Below are 20,662 nucleotides of genomic sequence, written 5' to 3' on the forward strand. Positions count from 1 at the left end.
TACCTAATCGGTTGACCAAATCTTAAAGCAGATTCGCCCACAGCTGAAGTATCAAAAAGAAATCTCAGAATCTTCTGCAAGTAGAAGCAAACTATCATGGGTGGGATTACTCACTCATCCATTATCGCAATGCCTAGAGTCGGCATTGTCTATCTGAATTCGCAGCATTTCCGATACTTCCCCTACTTTCTTGATTCATGGTTGCAGCAAGATGCTTCTCCCTTGCGAGTAAACTCCAACAAACCCAACGTCAAAGCTGTGCGTGAGAAACTCTGGGAGTTGTGGAAACCTGTCTCCTGGGTACTTCTGAATTGGCTGCATCTCGGAGCCCTTAGGAGGATATGAATGGAAGGCCCAGAGGTGGGAGGGACAACAAAGGATACCTTTTCTTGCGCATACTGGCGAATATCAAGGTTGCGATGCCTTTGATAAGGTGTCTAGCTGTTGTCATTGCTTCGTCGCATATGCCTGAGCACTTTAAGAAGATGATCAGTTAACGATAGCGAAACTCACTTGTACTTATCTTCTAAGTTTAAACATCTTGCCTCTTATAGGTGCATGTGGGAGATTACGAGATGAGCATAGTCTATTTAGCGTATAGATGGTCAAGAGAACCCTGAGTTAAAGGAGACAATCTGCAGAGCACACGCGAGATCTTCGAAATGCCTCATCCAGGGCGAGTCAACCGGCCGCACTTTCAAAATGGGATGGAAAGGCCAATAGGTACCACGAGCCGTCGGAAGAGATAGCAACCGCACTGGATGGTGATCTCATTCAAAGACTCGCTCAGTTTTCCCCACACCGACTTGCGTGTCCTCGATGGAGCTGTATGTTCTACGGCACAGAGTCTCCGTGCCAAGTTGCCGGAACACGAAAGGAATACTGATGGCATATGCCTAGGAAGAGTCTTCCAGTTCCCCAAAGGAATCGTCTAGATTCCACAAGACCACAGAAATTTGCCAATTACACAGCAGCTGTCAAGTAGGTGGACTTATCAAAAGGATACAGCTCTTCAGAGAAATCTATTTTCAATGCCAGACTCGATCGATCGTGGGGAAGAAAATATGGAGACGTATGGTGAGCGATCGCAGCGGGTTGACACCCCACAACGTTGGACGGTCTAATAGAGAGCTTGAGTCGCGGCAGCCCATGCGGCGGCGTCAGCGAACGCCAAGACAAGCGGACGCCTCTGCCGAAAGCCACGGCGCTTGCCCTACGTGACTTGAAACATGCAATTCCTCGTCCAGATAAGACCTGGCATGTAAAGGGGTACAGCTCGCGTTACCGACACCCCTGGAGGAGACACAGCGTCTCGAAATCTGCAACAAAAATAATGAAATGTCGCAGCCAATTGCGGTAGCAGCGAAGAACTGAAGCTGCGAGCGAGGTGAGCAAACGTTGGACCTGCATTTGATGGTCGCATTGTGCACCAGCCGAACGCTAGGACAAGCCACTGTAGAATTTTTAGCCCAACAAATTGCCCGCCAGAGGGAAGGCAAAACGCCATCTACGTCGTGCAACCATTCCCCTCGGCTGCCTTCGTGTCTATACCTCTTATCTGGCCATTCACGAATGGCTAGTCCTCAACAGTGAATCTCCGATCATGGAGAGCGACAATCACTATCTCCCTGACCCTTGTGTCTTCCTCTGTTTCCTTCCATCCTCTGCCAGTACCCACTCAATTCTTTCTCATACACACATGCTCTTCTAACCGTTTCTCTTATTGCCTTTTTCTACCCTTGATTGAGTCGCTCGCTTCACGCTTTACCACGTACCCTCGCTAGAATAAACATATCCACGACGAAAAAACTCGACGTTATTGTGCGCTTGGCTGGCTCTCGCTGCACATACATACGACCTTCATACTCATCTCTTTCCTACGCGGCGAATATCTCGACCACCTCTACGCATCATGACCACCCCTGCGGGCGAACGAACAGAATCCACCTACACTCCCATTGGCCACCAACGATCTTCAGACGATGATGGCACAGTTGTTGGGGATGACTCGATTCATCTACCACACATCTCTACGGGAAGGGAGAGGAGCGATAGCCATCTCACTGTCGACACTGAGAATCTGGGACCGATGAGGTCAATGCAATCACCGTCACAGACTCGTGAACAGGCTCATCGATTGGACGATGATTTGGCTATGCTCCAAGTAGAAAGACAGGTTTCGAGCCAACAGGAGCTCAATCGTGAACAGTCACAGTCACGTTCCACGCATAGGTCACGTTCGCGTCGAAAGGATCCCGTCGACGAATTCGATACTGCCACCAATCCCCTGCTCGAGAAAGCCGCTGTTTATAAACCACCGGAGCATCCCTCTACCAAACTTTCCAAGTTTGTTAAGAGGGTCCACAATTCCAGTTTCTTACTTCGATATTTCACATACATCACTCCATTGGTCCTCATAATTCTCATTCCGATTCTTCTGGGAGCTTTGATTTTCAAAAAAGCTTCCGTTGGTGGCGTCCAACTTATGTGGTTTTGTATCTGGCTGGAGATTGTATGGCTCACGCTGTGGGCAGGAAGAGTGAGCTTTCCTATCTCTTTTTGGTCCAGAACTTCGCTGACATTGCAACCCCATAGCTTCTTGCGAAATGTCTGCCCTGGCCAATTGGGATCATATCCAGCCTCTTCACCAACAACAGCAAGAAATGGAGAGATATGGGAAAGCAACTTGAAGTTCCAGCTACACTATTCTTTTGGTGGTTGGCTATAGAAATCTCATTTCTTCCTACAATGAAGAATCACCACCAGGACGGCAACAAATCTACCAAGGATTGGGAGAGAACCATGAACAAAGTGCTCGTATCTTTCTTTGTCGGCATGATTCTAAATTTTGTGGAGAAAATAATCATTCAGCTTATTGCCATCAGCTTCCACCTCCGTACTTACCAGGACCGCATCGAATTGAACAAGTTCCAAATTGGGAGTCTGGCAAAACTGTACAAATTTTCAAAAGAAAAGATTGCAATGGAAGACTCTGAATTTGAAGCACGCTCGGGTCCCGCCTCAGGAGCTCGTACGCCTGGCCAATTGGTTAAGGAGGCTCAGAAAAGCACTCGAGAGGCATTGAGCAAGTTTGGTGATGTTGCCGGAAAGATTGCTGGTGACTTCACTGGGCATCAGGTCGTAAAGAGTACTCACCCTCATCAAGTTGTTCTGACCTTATTGGGCACTACGAGCGGAAGTCAGGTTCTGGCTCGCCGTATGTACCGGACGTTTGCTCGGGAAGATACTGAAACCGTCCATTCTGAGGATTTGAAAAATGCCTTTGACAACGATGATGAAGCGGATGCTGCCTTCTCGATGTTTGACAAAGACATGAACGGTGATATTTCTATCGAGGAACTAGAAGCAGTGTGCGTAGAAATTGGCCGCGAGCGCAAGTCAATCACTGCCTCACTAAAGGATTTGGACTCTGTGGTTAGCAAGCTTGACAATGTGTTCCTGTTTATCGTCGCTATCATCACGATTTTGGTGTTCGTCTCTCTGATTTCGACTTCAGCCGCAGGCGTTCTCACCTCTGCTGGTTCTACTGTTCTTGCATTGTCCTGGCTTTTCTCGGCAACCGCTCAGGAATTTCTCCAGTCATGTATCTTTGTTTTCGTCAAGCATCCGTTCGATGTCGGCGACCGTGTCGGCATTTATGGCAACACGGGCGCTCTTGGTCGCGGCGATGATTATTTTGTTAAAGAAATCGCTCTTCTCTACACGGAATTCAAGAAGATGGAAGGCCATGTTGTTCAAGCGCCCAACAGCTATCTCAACACTCTTTTTATCCTAAACCAAAGACGCTCCGGAGGTCTTGCAGAAGCTGTCCCAGTCATTGTCAAATTTGGCACAACTCTCAACCAGATTGAGCAACTTCGCAACCGACTCCTCGAGTTTGTCAAGATCGAAAAGCGGGAGTACCAATCCAACATTCTAACTGAGTTACGTGAAGTCAACGAGGCTCATGCAATTACGATGAATGTTGTATTCTTTTACAAGTCGAACTGGCAAAACGAATTACTTCGTCTTCAACGCCGCAACAAGTTCATCTGCGCTTTGATGGTTACAATGCAGGAGCTTGGGATTGAAGGACCACGGATGCGGTACCCTGGACAAAAGGAATCATTCCCAGTATATCTCCAGAATGTGCCACATACTGCTACACCTGGTGTTGGACACAATGGCAATCCTGATAATCCCAGTGGTTTCCGTCACAGCGAATCGCAAGATCCCCCATTTGTCACACCCGAGAACGAGCCAGGTGTTGGTCAACAGCCTGCCCGATACGGATCTATACTCCGCAATGGCTCGACTCGACCACGTGGTGAGTCTCTTGCAGCAATGGGTCGCCGCGTGGACTTCTCTTTGGGCATGAAAGACATCTCCTCTGGCGACATGACTGGCGACGTGTACGAAGATCGCGATTCTCGGCCCCGTGTGCCCATTACAATTACATCTCCATCTCGGCAGTCGCAAGATCGGTCCCGACCATCTCACGACATAGCCCGCTCTACCTCAGTGGCGGACTATGCTAGCTCTGGTCGGCTTCATCGTATGAATACAGACAGTACGGAGGCCCGCCAACGCGGCAGCCACCGCAATCGGTTCTTTGGGCGAAACCATCCAAACGAAAACCAACCAGGCCTAATGGAGTCTGGTATGGCTGATATTCCTGAGGGTGGATACACCTCTTCGTCAGGTGATCATCTAGATCCACGGAGTGGCCTCGTAAGCCCAACAGCAGTTCACTCGAACATAAATGAAAATTCTCATCCCCAAACGTCCGGTGCTGAGCTCAGGTTACCAGCGCGAAGCCAGACGGAGAATTTTGAGATGAGACGGTTCCATTAAGTCTATCCTTTAGAGCTTTCTCTTTCCTTTTTAAAATTATTAGGCGTTCGTGGCATTTATAGTTTAACTGAGGGATTCTAGAACTGTATATATTTGGCGTTAAGCCCTCGACAGACTTTTCAGGGCTACGATGGTCATGGTGACCGGAAATTGTATATAGTACACCTACTTCTGTAACACGACACCAATATTAGATGGAATGATATCGAAACAATTACGAATTTGAGTGAAGCCATAATGCGAGCCTTTTGGTACTACCTTCAACGGCCTGCTCCGTTCAGAAAGGGGTTATATGACGTGACTGTCCAGGGCCCCATGCGTTGTCAAGAAGTGAGGTATATAAGAGTTTTGCTCTATGCAAGGTGCAACCTATTTCGTTATTGTCTACTTCATGTCAGGATACCTAAGCTTATAATGTTCTTAAGTGAATGAAGGTTCTCATAAACATCTATTACAACCGTCTTTGACATATTCTGAAGTACTTGAAACCATTCAGGAAGGCATGACTTGGAAGTGGCTGCAAGCTTTGAATAAATTCGCGCCTCGATTCATCGCATGAGGATTTTTAGTATAGGTAGAGTGATGTACAGCCCGGGTCTGTCCGATAAGGATCGGAACAGGTTTAACAGCATATTCCTGTCAAAAATATTTATCTCCAAGAGAAATCTCCAACTGTACCAACGCCTTTATCATGCAAATATTTATACAGCCATTCCTCAGATACTGACATGCTGTAGCCATTCTGCCCGGCAACCCTCTTCCCTTCCATCAGGACCTTATAACCCCCTTTCTCACACTATTTCCTGAATATTTACACATGTGCAATTTTTCATGGTTGATTGCTAGCAGCATTCGGGGCATGTGGAGGTTGAATAGGCTTGTCTGGAACTATTACATCCTCGAATTCATCCTGTGATACAGCTCTGATGGTGAATGCGTCTACCTAGAATTAGTTTCCCGCCGATCAAGCTGGACTGTGTGGCTCATGGCAAAACATACAGACGCCAATTGTGAAGGCAAAGATAGCGGCACCCGTGAGAGCGTTCTTTATGAGGTAGGGCTGTCGCGCACGGATGAGGGCCGGCGATTGCCGGTAATTCTTGTCGTAGTAGGTAGAACGAGGAAGGCTAGGAGAATTAGAGGACGTCCAAATTAAGAGCAGGAGACTTACAGAGGCATTGTTAATGAACTAGGCGTTCCTCGCGCTGCACGACGTTAAGTGGATTGACTCTTTGCAGCGCACGGACCACACTCTCGGGCCGTCATCAACGCGGAGCCAGCAAGAAGCATGCCATTTATGCCTACGTAGATTCATTGTCTTCACCACCAACGCGCCCTTATCTTCTGTTTTTCATCACTACCTCTTGTACTGGGATAGGAATGACGGGACATTCAAATACAATCGAAGCGTTTGTCGTGCCGTCATTGAGGTAGTTTGAACCTGACGTCGCGCGTGACAAGGCACTTCTTGCTCCCAAGCACAAAGCACAACTGCATCTGCCATCTTCATCCCCGCGATTGCCATCATGAACTCAGCGCCCTCTATCGCGAGCGAAACGCTGTCGCAGCTCGAATCGGCGCGTGCTCTCGCGCTCAGCGATGCTGCGTACTACAACCAGATTGTCCCTGGCGTCTTGCCTATCATTGGCGCTGGCGCCAATGCTACCCTCGAACTTCGACGATGGGGTGCGGACTTCCTTGCTGAGACATTCGCGTCACCTACACTTGGATCGGAGGATAAACAGCGGCTCAGCCTTCAGGTGCTGGAGACGTTGAGGGAGAATTTGGAAACAGTGGATGATACCGGGGTGGTCAAGAGTGTAGTCCAGGCTGCAGCCAGTATATATCCATTGGTTTTCAGGCATATGTAAGTCGCGCTCTCCCCCTTCCCAATGCCATATAGAAGCACGGGACGATCGTGCTGCGTGAGACGTTGGTTGGCTCATGTCCTTATAATATGTGGGCTCTTTTGAGGCGGACAAACAACAACTTTGGAGTAATGGTATCTCATGCGTGTATTGTGCCTTCAGACTCAGCAGCCCCAACGATGTCCAAAACTGGCAAGTCATGGCAGCAATCAAATCGAATATACTTCGGAGGATGGACTCGGCAAGCCCAGGGGTGCGGATATGCTGCATCAAGTTCGTCCAGCGCGTAGTCCAAGTCGAAACCCCTGGCTTGATTGCAGACCCAAGGGTGCGATACCGTTCTCAATCACGTTATCACCGTAGAACAGAGGAATCTAACCGTGCAATAGCGTCCTGAACAAAACGAGATTTCTCTAGCCCTGGTCCCCCGCGACCATCCCCTAATACCACCCCAAAATCTTGAGGCAGAGGCCTCCGGTCTCCTGGATCGCTTGCTCAGTATACTACAGGATGATACGAGGTCAGGCAGTTTAGATTACCACGGAGGGACATATCTGACGGGATATAGTGATGCTTTGCTTGTTACGGCAACCCTGAATAGTTTGGGTACGCTTATACGTTCGAGGCCTTCTATTTCAAACAAAATCATATCCACAGTTCTGAACTTCAACCCGCTAAAGCTTGCGAATTCGCCCATGACACCTAAGGTTAAGGTCATGGTCAAGTCAATGGAGCGTACTACACGAGCGCTACTCCTAAACATCATCAAAAAGTAAGCTATATATCTCTTCCCCTCTGCTACCTTGGTGCATATAGTCTTATCATAACTAGGAGCCCCGAAAATCCTCTAAACCCCCGAATACACCAGTATCTTGAGCGCATGAATCGCATGCGCCAAGACGCTTTTGACGAGTCTAACCGCAAGAGACCAGCTCCTTCAGAACCTACTGATGGTTTAGATCCAGCGAAGAGGCAACGTCTTGGAGCAGAAGCCTTAAGCGATCCACCGTCTTCTATACCTCCATTACCCCCTGGCCCAACTAGCTCTGCCCAGCTTTTTACTTTAACTCGAGATGAGGGGGCTAAGAACTTCGATGTACAAGCCATACCCAGCGAGCTGGTTGTAAAGATCCTCGTGCCCATGTTGATGAGGATCGATAAAGGCCAGATGGACAATGCCATCAATGTACGTGAAGAACCCTTTAGGTGCAGAGGACACATCACTGTGCAATATGAGCCGCTGCGCTGCCTTCGTGTTCGTGTGGTGCGATACTTCATTGCCCTTATACGACATCACGTGCCACTATACATTGCTGTGAATATATGTTTTATATACGGCACCAGAGCAACGCCATCGCAAAGTCACCAGTAGCTCATATTCTGCATTGATATATCCCAAATGAGCCCTTGCTAACATCTCATTCATAGGCTGTCCGAGCTCGTTATCTCTCACTGAGCAAATCCCAGCCCCGGTCTGCTGCCGATGCTGCAGACGCAACAACAGGCAAAGCACCCTTGGATGAAGAAGACGAATACGAACCCGACTACCAACCAACAGAAGACGCCGAGCAGATTGTCAACAAGCTCGACAACGCTCCGCCCGAAGGCCTCCTTCCCGAACGTGTTCCGGATGCACCTCTCGCGCCATTCAAACTGCCTCAAGCACCACCGTTAACCGAAGAGCAGATTGAAGACTATGGTGGCGGTACAGTGAGGCGAGTCTTCGGCATTATGTCTGCTCTGGACGATACTACTTCTCGCTCCAAAGTCCCAAAACCTGGCTTTAACCGCCTCGCGGCAAGTAATTACGACCGCGATGCATGGGTGACGGTTATATCGCGACTAGCAACTCGTGCTTCGACGGGGCTTGAAGCACAGAACGATACGGTAAAATCAGAATACAAGGACGTTTCACGGAAAGGAAATTTCTCGATTAGCAATACTATTCGGGAAGCGTTATTTAACTACATCATGTCCGACTGGAAACGGCGCATCGACGTCGCCTCGAGCTGGCTGTCCGAAGAGTGGTACAACGACCGCATCCGGCTCGAGGCGGCGCGGGCGGCCGCAGAAGGCGCCAACGGTGACAGCGGCGATATCCCGGTCCCGACGCTGCACTACCGCAAGTGGATCTTGAAGTTACTGGACGCTATTCTGCCGTATATGGACGGGAAGGATAAAGTGATGATCCGGTTCCTGTCCGAGATTCCCGATGTGGATCGGGATGTCTTAGATAGAGTGAAGAAGATGGCGCGGGATCCGGAGAGGGTCGGCTTGGCGATTGCGGTGATCCACTACCTCGTGCTGTTCCGGCCGCCGGTCAGAGATATCTGTCTGGATGCGTTGGAAGACCTCTGGAGAAATTGTAAGTTGGCGTGATACTACTTCCTATTTTGTGCTTTACTAATAAAGGAATGACGTAGACGACGGCGCAAAGACGGGGTCGGCAAAGATCCTTACGAAGTGGCGGCCGGAGGTCCTGCAGCAGGAAGCGACGAATGGGGCACACGAAGATGTCAAGAGTTGACAGGGTTCTTGGCATGTACTCTCTCTGGCGGCTTAGGCTGCAGTTGGCGGTGGAAAGGATGCATTGATCTTATACCCATATTAGCACTTTCTATGTAAGATACATTATCAGGGTTTGATTTTTTTTCTGTGGTGTCTAAACTGTGCCCTGTGCCGGTTTAGTATGATCTATAGAAGAAAGTGCATTAGTAGAGTTAATTGGGGTTTTGCGGAGTGCTATGCCGGTAGTACATAGTTTAGCCCTGGGTAGGCTCTTTCTGGTATGCTGGTAGCTGGAGCGTACGCTAGGCCAGGGGCTGCGGAGAATGAACATCATGATGAGAGTCAAAATTGAACTTGATACAATCCGATTTTTCTGAATATTAGAAAGTGTCTCTTTGTCTACTTCAGTATGTCGCTGATGGCAGAACGGCCCATGGACCCTTTTTGCATCTCATGGTAAGCCTACAGGAGGCTTGTTATGTAATAGATACTCGCTTTTCGATTCTTGACTTTTCAATCCAATATGTTGCAATTCAGCAGCCGTTTATATCGGAGGCCTTCATACGTACGCACTGGCAGCGAACAGCCAGCCAGAAGCCCCTAAGTTGATTGTGGCTGAAGACCAGCTATAGCTAGTCACCCGATGCCCCTGAATCGAATTGTTTACCACCAATAAGGCGTCAGCTTTGCACACTTCTGGTCTGATGTCTTGCTCCGACTTGATCGGATACGTAAATGCTTATCGAGGGTCTGCTGGGCCAATATCTTGACGTCTTTTCCTGGACTTGACGTAAGTCAGCTTCGGCGAGTCCGCCGATAGCCATCGAGGCCTTCGTCAACATGATCCGAGAATGTCTCATTCTCTGGCTTGAACAATTTTATCAGATGTTTTATCAGATGTTTTATCAGATGTTTCATTTATACAGTTTTCAATCAGGCGCTGGATGTCGCTTTTCTCTTCAGTATATTTCTCTATCCATTCTATTCAAGCGCAATCTTCCAGTCATCTAAGCCATCCCAGTTTCCTCAACAAGCGCCGGAAAGTTCCTCGCACACCAGTTCCTGTTCCTCGCCCGGTCCAGGCCTTGCTGGCATTCAACCCAGGCGCAATCCGCTCCAGCTGGTGGAGATGGCTTGCATCTCGCTTGTATCCGACCCATAATTGGCCCCATAAATGGTTCCTGGCAAGCCTGACGTGTTTTGTGGCGTCCGCTAACTATTCCGCATTCGCGCTATCGTGCTCAGCAGGCTGCGCCACCGAGCTCGCGGCAGAGCACATGTGCGGAGGCTTTTTCACTGTGCAATTGGGCAGCTGCTCGGCGCAGTGGGGTGGAGATTTGGAAGAATTGCTGACGCGGGCGAGCGATTTAATCAGGGCTGGTTTAGGCGCTTGGTGGCTGTTGATATGAGGACAAGGCTATCGAACAGACCGACATACCTCGCGACAGACTGACAGCTGTTGTTGACATTTACAGCTCACTCTCGCTCTACCAGAAACATCACAGTAAGAGGCGATCCCAACCCTGCCAATGGTAGCTGGAGACTGACTGATGGCACTGACAGTTCCCTCAGCACACGGCCGTATATCTATATCAATCATTTTACAATGCGACCCACAGCCCACCACCAACGCATCAGCTCCGTCCAGGGCTCCATCTCCTCCTTCACAGACCTGTGGTCTCGCTCCTCTCGCAACTCGACGGTACCGCAACGACCAAAATCCCGCTCACGGCCCTGGTTGTGCGTCTCTAGCAGCAACCCGGACACGGACGACGATCCTGCACCCCGCAGCGCGCTGGCCTCACCCCAATTCGAGATGAGGAGGATGTCGTATGTGCCGCGCTACGCGGCGAAAAGCCATGGCACGACGACGACGCCGAAGAAGGTCAAGGATCCAGCAAAGGCGAGGGCGAGGATGCCAGTAGTGGTGGAGTCGTAGAGGATGGTTTTGAAGAGATGGAGATGGATGGTCAGCCTTGCGGGCAATTTCTTGTTTCCCTCGACCGGTCTATACTGCTCACGCGAGCAATGGGTTGATTATGATCTTAGGCGTTTTAAGAGGAGGGAGATACTTGGTTGTAACTGTTGGAAGAATGGAAAGACGTGGGATATGTGCCACACATCCCTAGCAGAAAGACTTATTCCCTGGATCTCAGCGAGACGATATACCCACCACACAATGAGCGATGCCCTTCCATTCAACTTTCGGAGCAAGTGTTTACCGTTTGATTAGCTTGGACCGTTTGTGGAGATTTCTTTCCCGTTGCAGAAGGTGATTAACTGATCATCGCAGCCCTAAAGCTTGGGCCAGTTGAGGGTGGATTTCGGGATTAGCGGGGACTCCGGCCGGAGTGATCCGACGGGTTATCTAGACCCAGCAATTTTCCTTTGCCTTTTAACGTGTTTCAACTTTATGTCACTAGGTCATGACTTATCTATTTAATTCTCCTAGAAACTCTGGATTCCAACTTTAATCATGATTATTGTTTACCCCTATAACCCTTTTAAGGCGAGTCTGCTTTAGTTGTTTTCTTGCAGTGATATCGATTTTGTCTCCATCCCAGACGCCGTGGTTCTATATGTACTAAATGACGTAAAGTCTGCATTCTATTAAGAGCTATAAAACGAGTGTGTTAGAAAATGGTCGTGGAGAGATACATAACATTGATAGAGACCTTTAATCGTGCAGCTTAAAACCCGTAGGAATTGGTTTCGTAATCCAAAATCAATCCACGTAAGTGGCCTCGCCCTGGCTAACGTAACTCACTGGGTTATGACGGACCACCTAGTTATGACGGAAATCTGACCGCCCTTGGAACACCAAAATACTGCCAAATGCCAATTTGCAGGCAAATCGCTAGTAAAAACCATCGCAAAGTATTATTTCATTATTGAACTCAAATGAAGCCTCAAATATATATAGGAGAAAGTCTATATCGACTTTTTACGGTGTATTGCTTAGAAGGCTTATATAACCGCGAGTTGGTGGGTTAAAGTCCTCTAAGGCCTCTTTGTTGCTCGAGGCGCTATCTTCCTCATCATCCTTATCCTCCTCCTCCTCCTCCTCCTCATCGGGCAGCTTATCTGGTTAAGTAGCTGCCTCCTTAATCCTCTTTAAGATCGTAATGAGTTCCTTATAGTATGCTAAAGTAGTAGAGGCAGTATTAAGTAACACCTTAGCTTATTCTTGAAGCTGTCTAGTAGTAGCTTGCGTAGATACTATATCTTTAGCTGCCTAAGTTACTGCTTATAGAGCGTCCTTGGTGAGCTTCCTTCTGTATATACTAGCTGCAGTCTAAGAGGCCTTCTGTGCCTTCTTTACTGCCTTTCCCACCTTACTAGCCTCCCTCTGGTATTAATTAGCAACCTTCTTAAGCTTTATAGTAGTAATGTAAGCCTTCTTCCTAACTTTAACTTACTTTTTAGTAATTACAGCAGTAGCTTAGCGGCCTCTTTTAGCTTGCTCTCGCGTAATCTTAGCATATTTTTTAAGCTCCTTAGTAGCCCTTTTAGCAGTAATAACTGCCCTTATTGCCTTAGTAGTGAGCACTAATTCGCAAGAGAGTATAGCACGCTTCCTTTACTTCCTCTTATTCCTCTCTATAGTATAGTTATAAAGGTTAGTAGCTTTAACCTCCATTAACTCTATACCCTCCTCTAACAATTATAGCCGCCTTATTAACTTCCTAACAACGACCTTAGCCGCCTTAGGTATAGTTTTAGGGTAAAGAATTATATAGACATATTAAGCTTAATTAGTATAAGTTTAGGGCGTATAAGGATATAAAGGGGAGGATAAAAGCGTTACTAGTATATCTTAAGGTAGTGTAGATAGTTGTTTAGATAAAGGCTGCTTAATACAGCGCCTTAGCGCTTATTTAGGGTTAAGAGGTAAGAGACCTGCGGCTTTAAAAGCGCTGTTAATTAACTTAGTAGTATAGACTTAAGGCCGAATCTCACCAATAATCTTTAGGAAGTACTCCTTATTAATACTAGTAATTCCATTTAATATATATTTATTAACTTTTACTAAATATAGACGCTTAAGGACTAAAAATATAACCAAATTAAGAGGCTAGAGGAGGTAGGTAGAGTATAGTAGTAGGCAAATTAGAATAATCTTATACAACTAGCAGAACTTAATAAACTTAAGATTAATGTGGCTACTATAGCCGTCTATAATAAGAAGTCGATAGCTATAGTATTAAGAGTCTTCCTTATTATTTTAACTCGCCTGCTATACCTTTAGTCGCTAAGTATATTGCTTAAAATATCGCAGCTAGGCTATACTAAGTTACTAATTTAACTAGCTATTTTCGCTTATTCTAATTACACAGTCGCCTACAGCTTCTACAGCTTCCTTCTATAGGCTTTCTATATACTAGCATCCCTTAAAAATAAAGAACGGTGGTATAATTTAGCTATGCATACCAATTAAGTTAATCTGCGACACCTACTCTCTAGAGCCGTTAACCGTCTTAAAATTAGTAATATTGCCTCGCAGTATAACTACTTTAGTACTATAAGCAAAGCCTATAGCATAGCCAGTCCTATCTATATTCCAAATATCTAAATCGGCGATATTATACTTAGTCTTAGCGTTAGTATAGTTATTAAAGAACTGCTATATATAACTAAGATTATTAGCAGCAAGAGTTCGTTTTATATTAAGCGAGCGTATATAGCAAGTATATAGTTCTTCCTACCATTTTAGAAACTTATATACCTAATTTTCGCCTAGAGGATCGATTAAAAGGTAGCGTAGAAGGTTAGTATATTCGCGCTGCGGTATAAGGTTAGAAAAGGCTTAAATAACGCAATATTAATATAGAAACCCGGCTTTAGTAAGATATATACAGTGTCAAACTATTACATCCTCACTAGCAGGAGTTATACAATATTGGTTGGTATGGGCGACTTTATAAGACGTTTGCTTTCCATTAAGGCGACGGCGAAAAGTATTTTAATTAACTTCGTACGCAACTACATAGGCTTCCTTGCTTTTATAGTAGCCTAAATTCCAGGCCTTAGTAGCTAGCTATATTTTATCTTCTATATTAGGAGATTAAGGCTAACGAGGTATAGTTAATAAGGTTAATAATAAAGATAGATAAAGTGTAAAGTTTATGAGGCTACTGATATTTTCTAGCAGAATACTAAGATAGGAAACCGCTTTTCCTAATTAGAAAGGCGGTCAGATTTCCATTATAACTAGGTGGTCCGTTATAACCCAGTGAGTTATATTAAGCCTTATAGTACACGCCGACGCGTCCTCCTAGGTAGTAAAATAAATAGGAGGTAGCGTAAACCACCAACACTTGTATTTAGAACTTTTGTTTTCCGACTATTTACCTATAACTATTTAAATCTCTTATACTAGAGGGATCTATAGAGCGCTACGGACCTTATAAAGGTAGTTACAGTAGTGTTATAGGCTTGTTGACTTTAACAGAGCTGGGGAAATTTTAGTAATAAAAAATAACCTATCTTAGTAGGTGAATTAAACGTACGTCAGGAAAACGGGAAGTGGCGTAGGAAATTTAGTTTCGCTAAAAGCGTTTTTGGGGCCCGGGGCTAGCTTTCCACCATATTCGCTAAAGCCCAGAGTAATGCGCCAGCACTACGCTAGCTAAAAGTACAATACTCAAATAGCCTGGCTAAAAGAGCGCAATATTACACATATTGCAGTAATATGCCAGCTTATAGCTATAAAATAGACATTATTACCATTATTGCATTTATCGCAGATATTATATATCTTGCTATTATTAAAATCTATATTTATAATTATGCGTTTCTTTTACGGCTCTAACTCTTTACATATTTACTAGCAGCTTATTTACCTTTTAAAAGAAAATCCTTATTATATAATATATTAAACTAATTAAAATTAACCCAAGGATTAATAATAAAGCTCTAGGGCTCTAACCTAAGCTTTAATGGCACTATATACGCGCTATAGAGCACCAATAAAAGGTTATAAATATAACGTCTACTAATACTTCATTGGCACTTTATAAGAGATTGCTGCCATAGCTCCACCTCTACTATACCATAAAAATCGTTTACCCGGCCTATATCTTTAAGACGAAGCAAATTAACTAAAACATCTATATATTAAAGCCGCCTGCCCTATAAGTTTAACCTCTCTTTATCTATAACTATAATAATTAGTTAAGCTTTTCTAGGAAGTATACCGCTAAGAGGGTATATCTGCCTAGAAGTAGCAGTTTACGTATACTCTTGCACCTATAAATAGTCTCGTCTCTATTTATCTTAGCTCTACCAATTATATGCGCATTAGATAAACTCTTTAGCTATAAAGTCTAGGTTCTTTCTATCCCGCTTCTAATATTACACTAAGTTATAGATATATACAAAGTATAAGCCTATTTTAGAAGAATCCTCTTCTCTGCAATCTATTTAAATATTAGTAGTAGAGGTTCTATCCTACTTATTATAATTCTCTTATAAGAATATAGCTAGTGCTTTAATAAAACTAGAAAGCCCTATTTTGTTTTTAACTTAATATGCCCAGCGCTATATTTTAATTAGGATACCAGCTTCTTCCGCTATATATCTATCGTCCTAGTTAATAAACCAGCCTATATTAGTTAGGTCCACTAGTTATATTAGGGTTATAGCGTAAACTACCTTAGTAATATCTACTAGCGATAAAGGTTTCGTCACTTTAAGCATACGGAGTTCTTCTATTATTATTATTTAGAGGTACTGGGTATTATAATAGAGCAATTACTTCTGGTAGTTAGAGCGCTTATTTATATAGTTAAAGAATGCCTTTACTAGAAGTTTATGTATAACCTTATTATACTTAACGTCTATACTGGTAAGGCTACCTATCTTACGGATGTAGTAGGGGTAGTAGGTAAAAGCATAAAGTTTTGGAATATTAAAGTGCCGTTCCTACGTTGTGTGGTATAATAGGCGAAATCTAGAGAAGGCGGTTTTTGTCTAGTCCATAATATAAAGTGTATATTCTATATACCTAATAGTATTATCGTTATATAAAGCGTATTATATAAGCATTATAAAGTCCAAGACTGCTTAAGCATATAGCATTACTTCTATATATTCCTTTAGTATAAGGGGTGCTAGTACCACTATAAGCTATCGCATTATATCCTTTTAGAGATAGCCCGTCTATTAACTAACCAATATAAACTCTTTAAACCATTTTATACTAATAAATTCCGGTATTTAACTAAATTGTTCGTTTAGTATAGTATTAACATAGTCTTTAGTTAAACCCTACCACTTTAGTTGCCCTTTTAATCGCCGTAGTTTTACATTTTTAAGTAAGAGATTCTTAGTCTAGTTAATTAAGTCGGTTGCTGTCCCTTTTATAAGCTGGTGTAGTATGTCAGGAGTTATATATATATAGATATTTACTAAGTAATGCTTTTAGGTAAAGTTTTATTGTGGGTAAACCTAAGCATTATCTAACTATTTAATATTCCTTCTAGATTGGAGCTCTATTTGTTATCTTATGCTTATATAATTACGGAACTTCTATTTAGCCTAGAGATTTCCTTACTAGTTGGGCGGTATCTAGCATATAGTACATTATTAAAGATTCTTTACACCTATAATTACGACTTGCTCCTTATAGTCTGCTATTATTAATAAGATAATAGGGTAATATACTCTTATCTTTTCGTCCGTATAGGCAATATAAATACTAGTCTTTAAAATTATTTCTAGCGCTTAAGATGCCATTAGTTAGTAATATATGGGTAAGTAGCTTAAAGCACTTACGGGTTAATATAAGTTTTATCGCAGTATAGTATACTTCTAATTTAACCTACCCCTTTATAATAGGAATAAACCTAAGTAATACTATACCTAGGCGTTTTTATGTATAGCGAGTTCGGCTATTTAAGTTAAACACCGAAGCGTATACTAGATATATCGTTATTTTACCTTATTTAGACAGCAAGGTCTTATTAGTCGCAATAACTAGCGGCACTATAGTAGCGCCTAGTAGAAGCTAGTCCTACTAATGCCACTAACGGTTACTAGTATAAACTTCCGTATATATCCGTAAATTATTATTGTTAAATAGTCGGACTAGGGTATATATAAGATTTGGGGCGAATAGCTAGTAGCCTAGTAAGAACCGTAGTACCTATATAATACTTCTGTATTAGATATAATATTTAGTCTATTTAATTAAATCCTTTTCTTTATTAACTTACAACGTGCATTCTTCCTATTTTTTGGGCATAATAGCCTAGTTTAATTAATTATATCTCTAAAATAAGTCGTTTAAATTCTTTATAGATATCTAATCTTATAGTAGCGGAGCAAGCTAGGGGTCTCGTAGAAATCGATTAATAGCCCCCTATAACACTTTTTCTTAGATAAAGAATAGGGTAAGTATATACTCTACTTTACTTTAAAATAGGTGGAATTTGGTTCTGCCGTCATTAGGTAGATTAGGGTATTACTAATACAGCTATATCTCATCTTTAGTCGTATAGTATTGCACTAGTTCACTAGTACCTCTCCCGGTAACCTCTATATAGCCTTCTATCCTAATAGATGTTATAGTTAATAACAATCCTCTCTCTTATAGGGGGGGTTTTGGTTAGTTAATAGAGGTCTCTATAGTAGGTACCTTACAGTATATAGCCTAGTCGTTTAACAGTGGGGTAGATATCCCTTTAGCAGTAATAATCGCTATATTATTATTACGCAATATAAAGCCCTTGTCTTCGGAAGATATTTATTAGTTACGGTTAACGATTTCCAGTATATTATTAAATCCGTTATTGGTAGTTTAATGGTTAAATGGGACTGGTTTGTTCCTATCCTTACATCTACGCCTTTTTTAGGGGTTGCTTTACCTTTGGATTTTATTTTGTAACGTTTTGCGCCGTTAGTAAAACATAGGATTATATAGCATTAGCTACATCTTCTATCTATAAAGTATGCGGTAACTATTATAGATTTAGCTAGTGTTTATGGCTTATTAACGCTTAACTTACTCTTATACTAGGGTAGTAATATATTAAGTAGATACAACATTATTATTTTTAGCTTTATAGTTAGTAAGAAGTAGAGTAGACGTATATAGAGGGTTTTTTATAAACTGCTTACGCGTGGAGTTTATAAGGTATTATATAATCCGCTAATAATAAGATACCTAAAAATATAATATCTATAATATTAATGACTAGAAATAGCCTATTTTAAAAAAGTTTAGGGGCCTATAATTTATTATATGCTGCCAGCTCTATATTATAGTAATTCTTATAATATTACGGATATTTAACTTTTGTAAATTACCGACCTTAAAATTCTTGCCTTTTATCTCCTATTAACACCACTAGATTTTAATTTCTTACAATTCTAGTTCTAGTGTATACTACTAAACCTATATATTAGTTCGGTTTGTAATATCGCAAATATTAATATGCTATATCGCATACCCAGGGCATACTATATATGCAATAGTCGCAATATCGCCTCCTTATATCCTTGTCTCCTACCTCTTAGCAGAACCACCCGAGTTTTAGTTCCTGCGACCCCTAGCTTTAAGGCATATACTAGACCTACGCGTTAGTACCATTTACAATATTATAAATATTAGCGTGCTATATTGTATACCTAAGGTATACTATATATGCAATAGTTGTAATATTGCCTCCTTATAACTTTAGTTTCTACCTTTTAGTAGTACTACCTAAGTTCTAGTTCCCCCAATCTTTAACCTAGGGTATACTACTAGACTATTACATTAACATATTTTACAATATTATAAATATTAATATACTACGTCGCATACTTAAGGCATTTTATATCTATAATAATTATAAGCTTAACTTATTACCTTCTTATATCCTAGCTGCACCTAGCACTAACAGGTTTTACTTCCCTAGAATCCCAGATCTAGGGCACACTTATAGCTTTATGTAACTATAAAATTCCGTAATATTATAGTTATTTAAGTATTGCGCCGTATACCTAAGGAATAGAATATATGCATTATCTATAATATCCAAATCCTCTACCTAAGCTTTTAATCTATATTTTCTATACAATAATTATATTTTCCTAGAATCCCAGTTATAAGACACCTCTACCCTTAGGCAATTATACGTTTTCGCAATATTGCCAATATCTAGGGTTAGTGCACTTTTACTTTTACTTTTATACTTATTTATAAAATTAATTTACCTTACTGTCGCAATTCTAGCTTCTAGTCGTTTACTTCTGTAATATTTAACCCTTAACCTTCTCTTTTCTCTATTATATTTCCTACTATATTATAAGTAACTTATAAAATGTTTTACTAACGGCGGTCTTCGCATTATATCCTTTCTTATATTTAAGTTTAGTAAGTTATATATCTTAGTCTATTAGTGCTATACTAGTCTACCTATTTACTAATCGCGCTAATTAATTATTCTAGAATCCGTATTTTAACCCACTATTAGGGTTCTTCCCTCTATATAAATACCGTCTAGGACGCTGAGACCGCTATCTAATTATCCTATAAGATAAACCCTAAAAGATTAGAACTTAAAGCGGTAATATTATAAAGAAGCTAGGACTAAGTTGGGAATATACTTAGCACTTATAATTATATTCGCGCTAAAGAATACGTTAAGTATAAAATATATAGCAATATAGAAGCGTTGGCGTTTAATATAATTACCGCCTTTAAGCAGTATCCTATTTAGCTATTTATAAAGAGGAGCTGCTTAGCACTATTATAGAGCGAAAATTAAAACGGTAGGAGGAGTAAGACTAGAATTAGTAAGCTAAAAGAGGGTAACACTATTTATAGGTGATAGGAATAATTCTGACCTAGTGTCTTCTCGCTAGTTTAAAATACTAGAGCTTGCGGAGAAGCATCGCTATAGTAAATTAAAAGCACCTCCGGCCAACGCCCTAGTAGGATCTTGCCGCACTTTATTAAAAGTAAAGTAGCTCTATAGGCTTGCTCCACAATAATATATACTAGTACTGCTTATATTATTACCGGTCTTATCTCCAATCTATTATAAGGTAGAAGCCTTATAAGTCCGCCTACTAGATACTAATCAGCCTATACTAGGACGAGCTTATATTAATAGCTATCGCACCTAGTAGTAAGATTTAGCCTATAGGCTTTAACACTAAGCGCCCTTATAATAACTATAGTCCCTACCTAATATAGGAAAAAGCTGGCTATTATAACTAGCGACGCTATAAACTCTAGCTTATANATNCTAAAGCTAGAAGTCNAACTTCTANATAAGTACTTTATATTNTAGGTATTANAGCTTTTATAGNATATTACTAATATTTAAATCTAGTTATATCCTTATTAAATATATAGGTCACAGCTGGCCTATTTCCAACCCTAGATAGCATAACTTCTACGCCAATAACGCCTTAAACCGGTGTTTAGAAACTAGTCCCTA

General features: G+C 42.4%; 4 protein-coding genes across 4 annotated transcripts; 3 read left to right on the top strand and 1 right to left on the bottom strand.

The window, feature by feature from the left end:
* The first annotated feature begins 1,490 nt into the window (after positions 1–1,490).
* K441DRAFT_631651 (uncharacterized protein) lies at positions 1,491–5,073 on the top strand. The gene is made up of 2 exons (XM_067646321.1): positions 1,491–2,539; positions 2,596–5,073. Exons 1-2 carry the CDS (start codon positions 1,913–1,915, stop codon positions 4,852–4,854), a joined length of 2,886 nt encoding a protein of 961 aa, XP_067506418.1. The 5' UTR covers positions 1,491–1,912; the 3' UTR covers positions 4,855–5,073.
* A 254-nt stretch (positions 5,074–5,327) lies between these two features.
* On the bottom strand, positions 5,328–6,070 carry K441DRAFT_656219 (uncharacterized protein). The gene is made up of 3 exons (XM_067647982.1): positions 6,026–6,070; positions 5,854–5,981; positions 5,328–5,793 (listed from the first exon to the last, which is right to left on the bottom strand). The coding sequence occupies exons 1-3, from the start codon at positions 6,031–6,033 to the stop codon at positions 5,684–5,686; spliced, it is 246 nt and encodes an 81-aa protein (XP_067506419.1). The 5' UTR covers positions 6,034–6,070; the 3' UTR covers positions 5,328–5,683.
* A 104-nt stretch (positions 6,071–6,174) lies between these two features.
* Positions 6,175–9,597, top strand: K441DRAFT_656220 (uncharacterized protein). Its single transcript, XM_067647983.1, has 7 exons — positions 6,175–6,721; positions 6,885–7,050; positions 7,112–7,242; positions 7,291–7,494; positions 7,554–7,908; positions 8,151–9,087; positions 9,146–9,597. Exons 1-7 carry the CDS (start codon positions 6,381–6,383, stop codon positions 9,247–9,249), a joined length of 2,238 nt encoding a protein of 745 aa, XP_067506420.1. The 5' UTR covers positions 6,175–6,380; the 3' UTR covers positions 9,250–9,597.
* Positions 9,598–9,957: 360 nt separating this feature from the next.
* K441DRAFT_25450 (uncharacterized protein) lies at positions 9,958–10,736 on the top strand. Its single transcript, XM_067640794.1, has one exon. It carries the CDS (start codon positions 10,175–10,177, stop codon positions 10,637–10,639), a length of 465 nt encoding a protein of 154 aa, XP_067506421.1. The 5' UTR covers positions 9,958–10,174; the 3' UTR covers positions 10,640–10,736.
* The last annotated feature ends 9,926 nt before the right edge of the window (positions 10,737–20,662 follow it).

The sequence above is a fragment of the Cenococcum geophilum genome (assembly GCF_001692895.1).
Source record: "Cenococcum geophilum 1.58 unplaced genomic scaffold K441scaffold_11, whole genome shotgun sequence".
Lineage (NCBI taxonomy): Eukaryota > Fungi > Ascomycota > Dothideomycetes > Gloniales > Gloniaceae > Cenococcum > Cenococcum geophilum.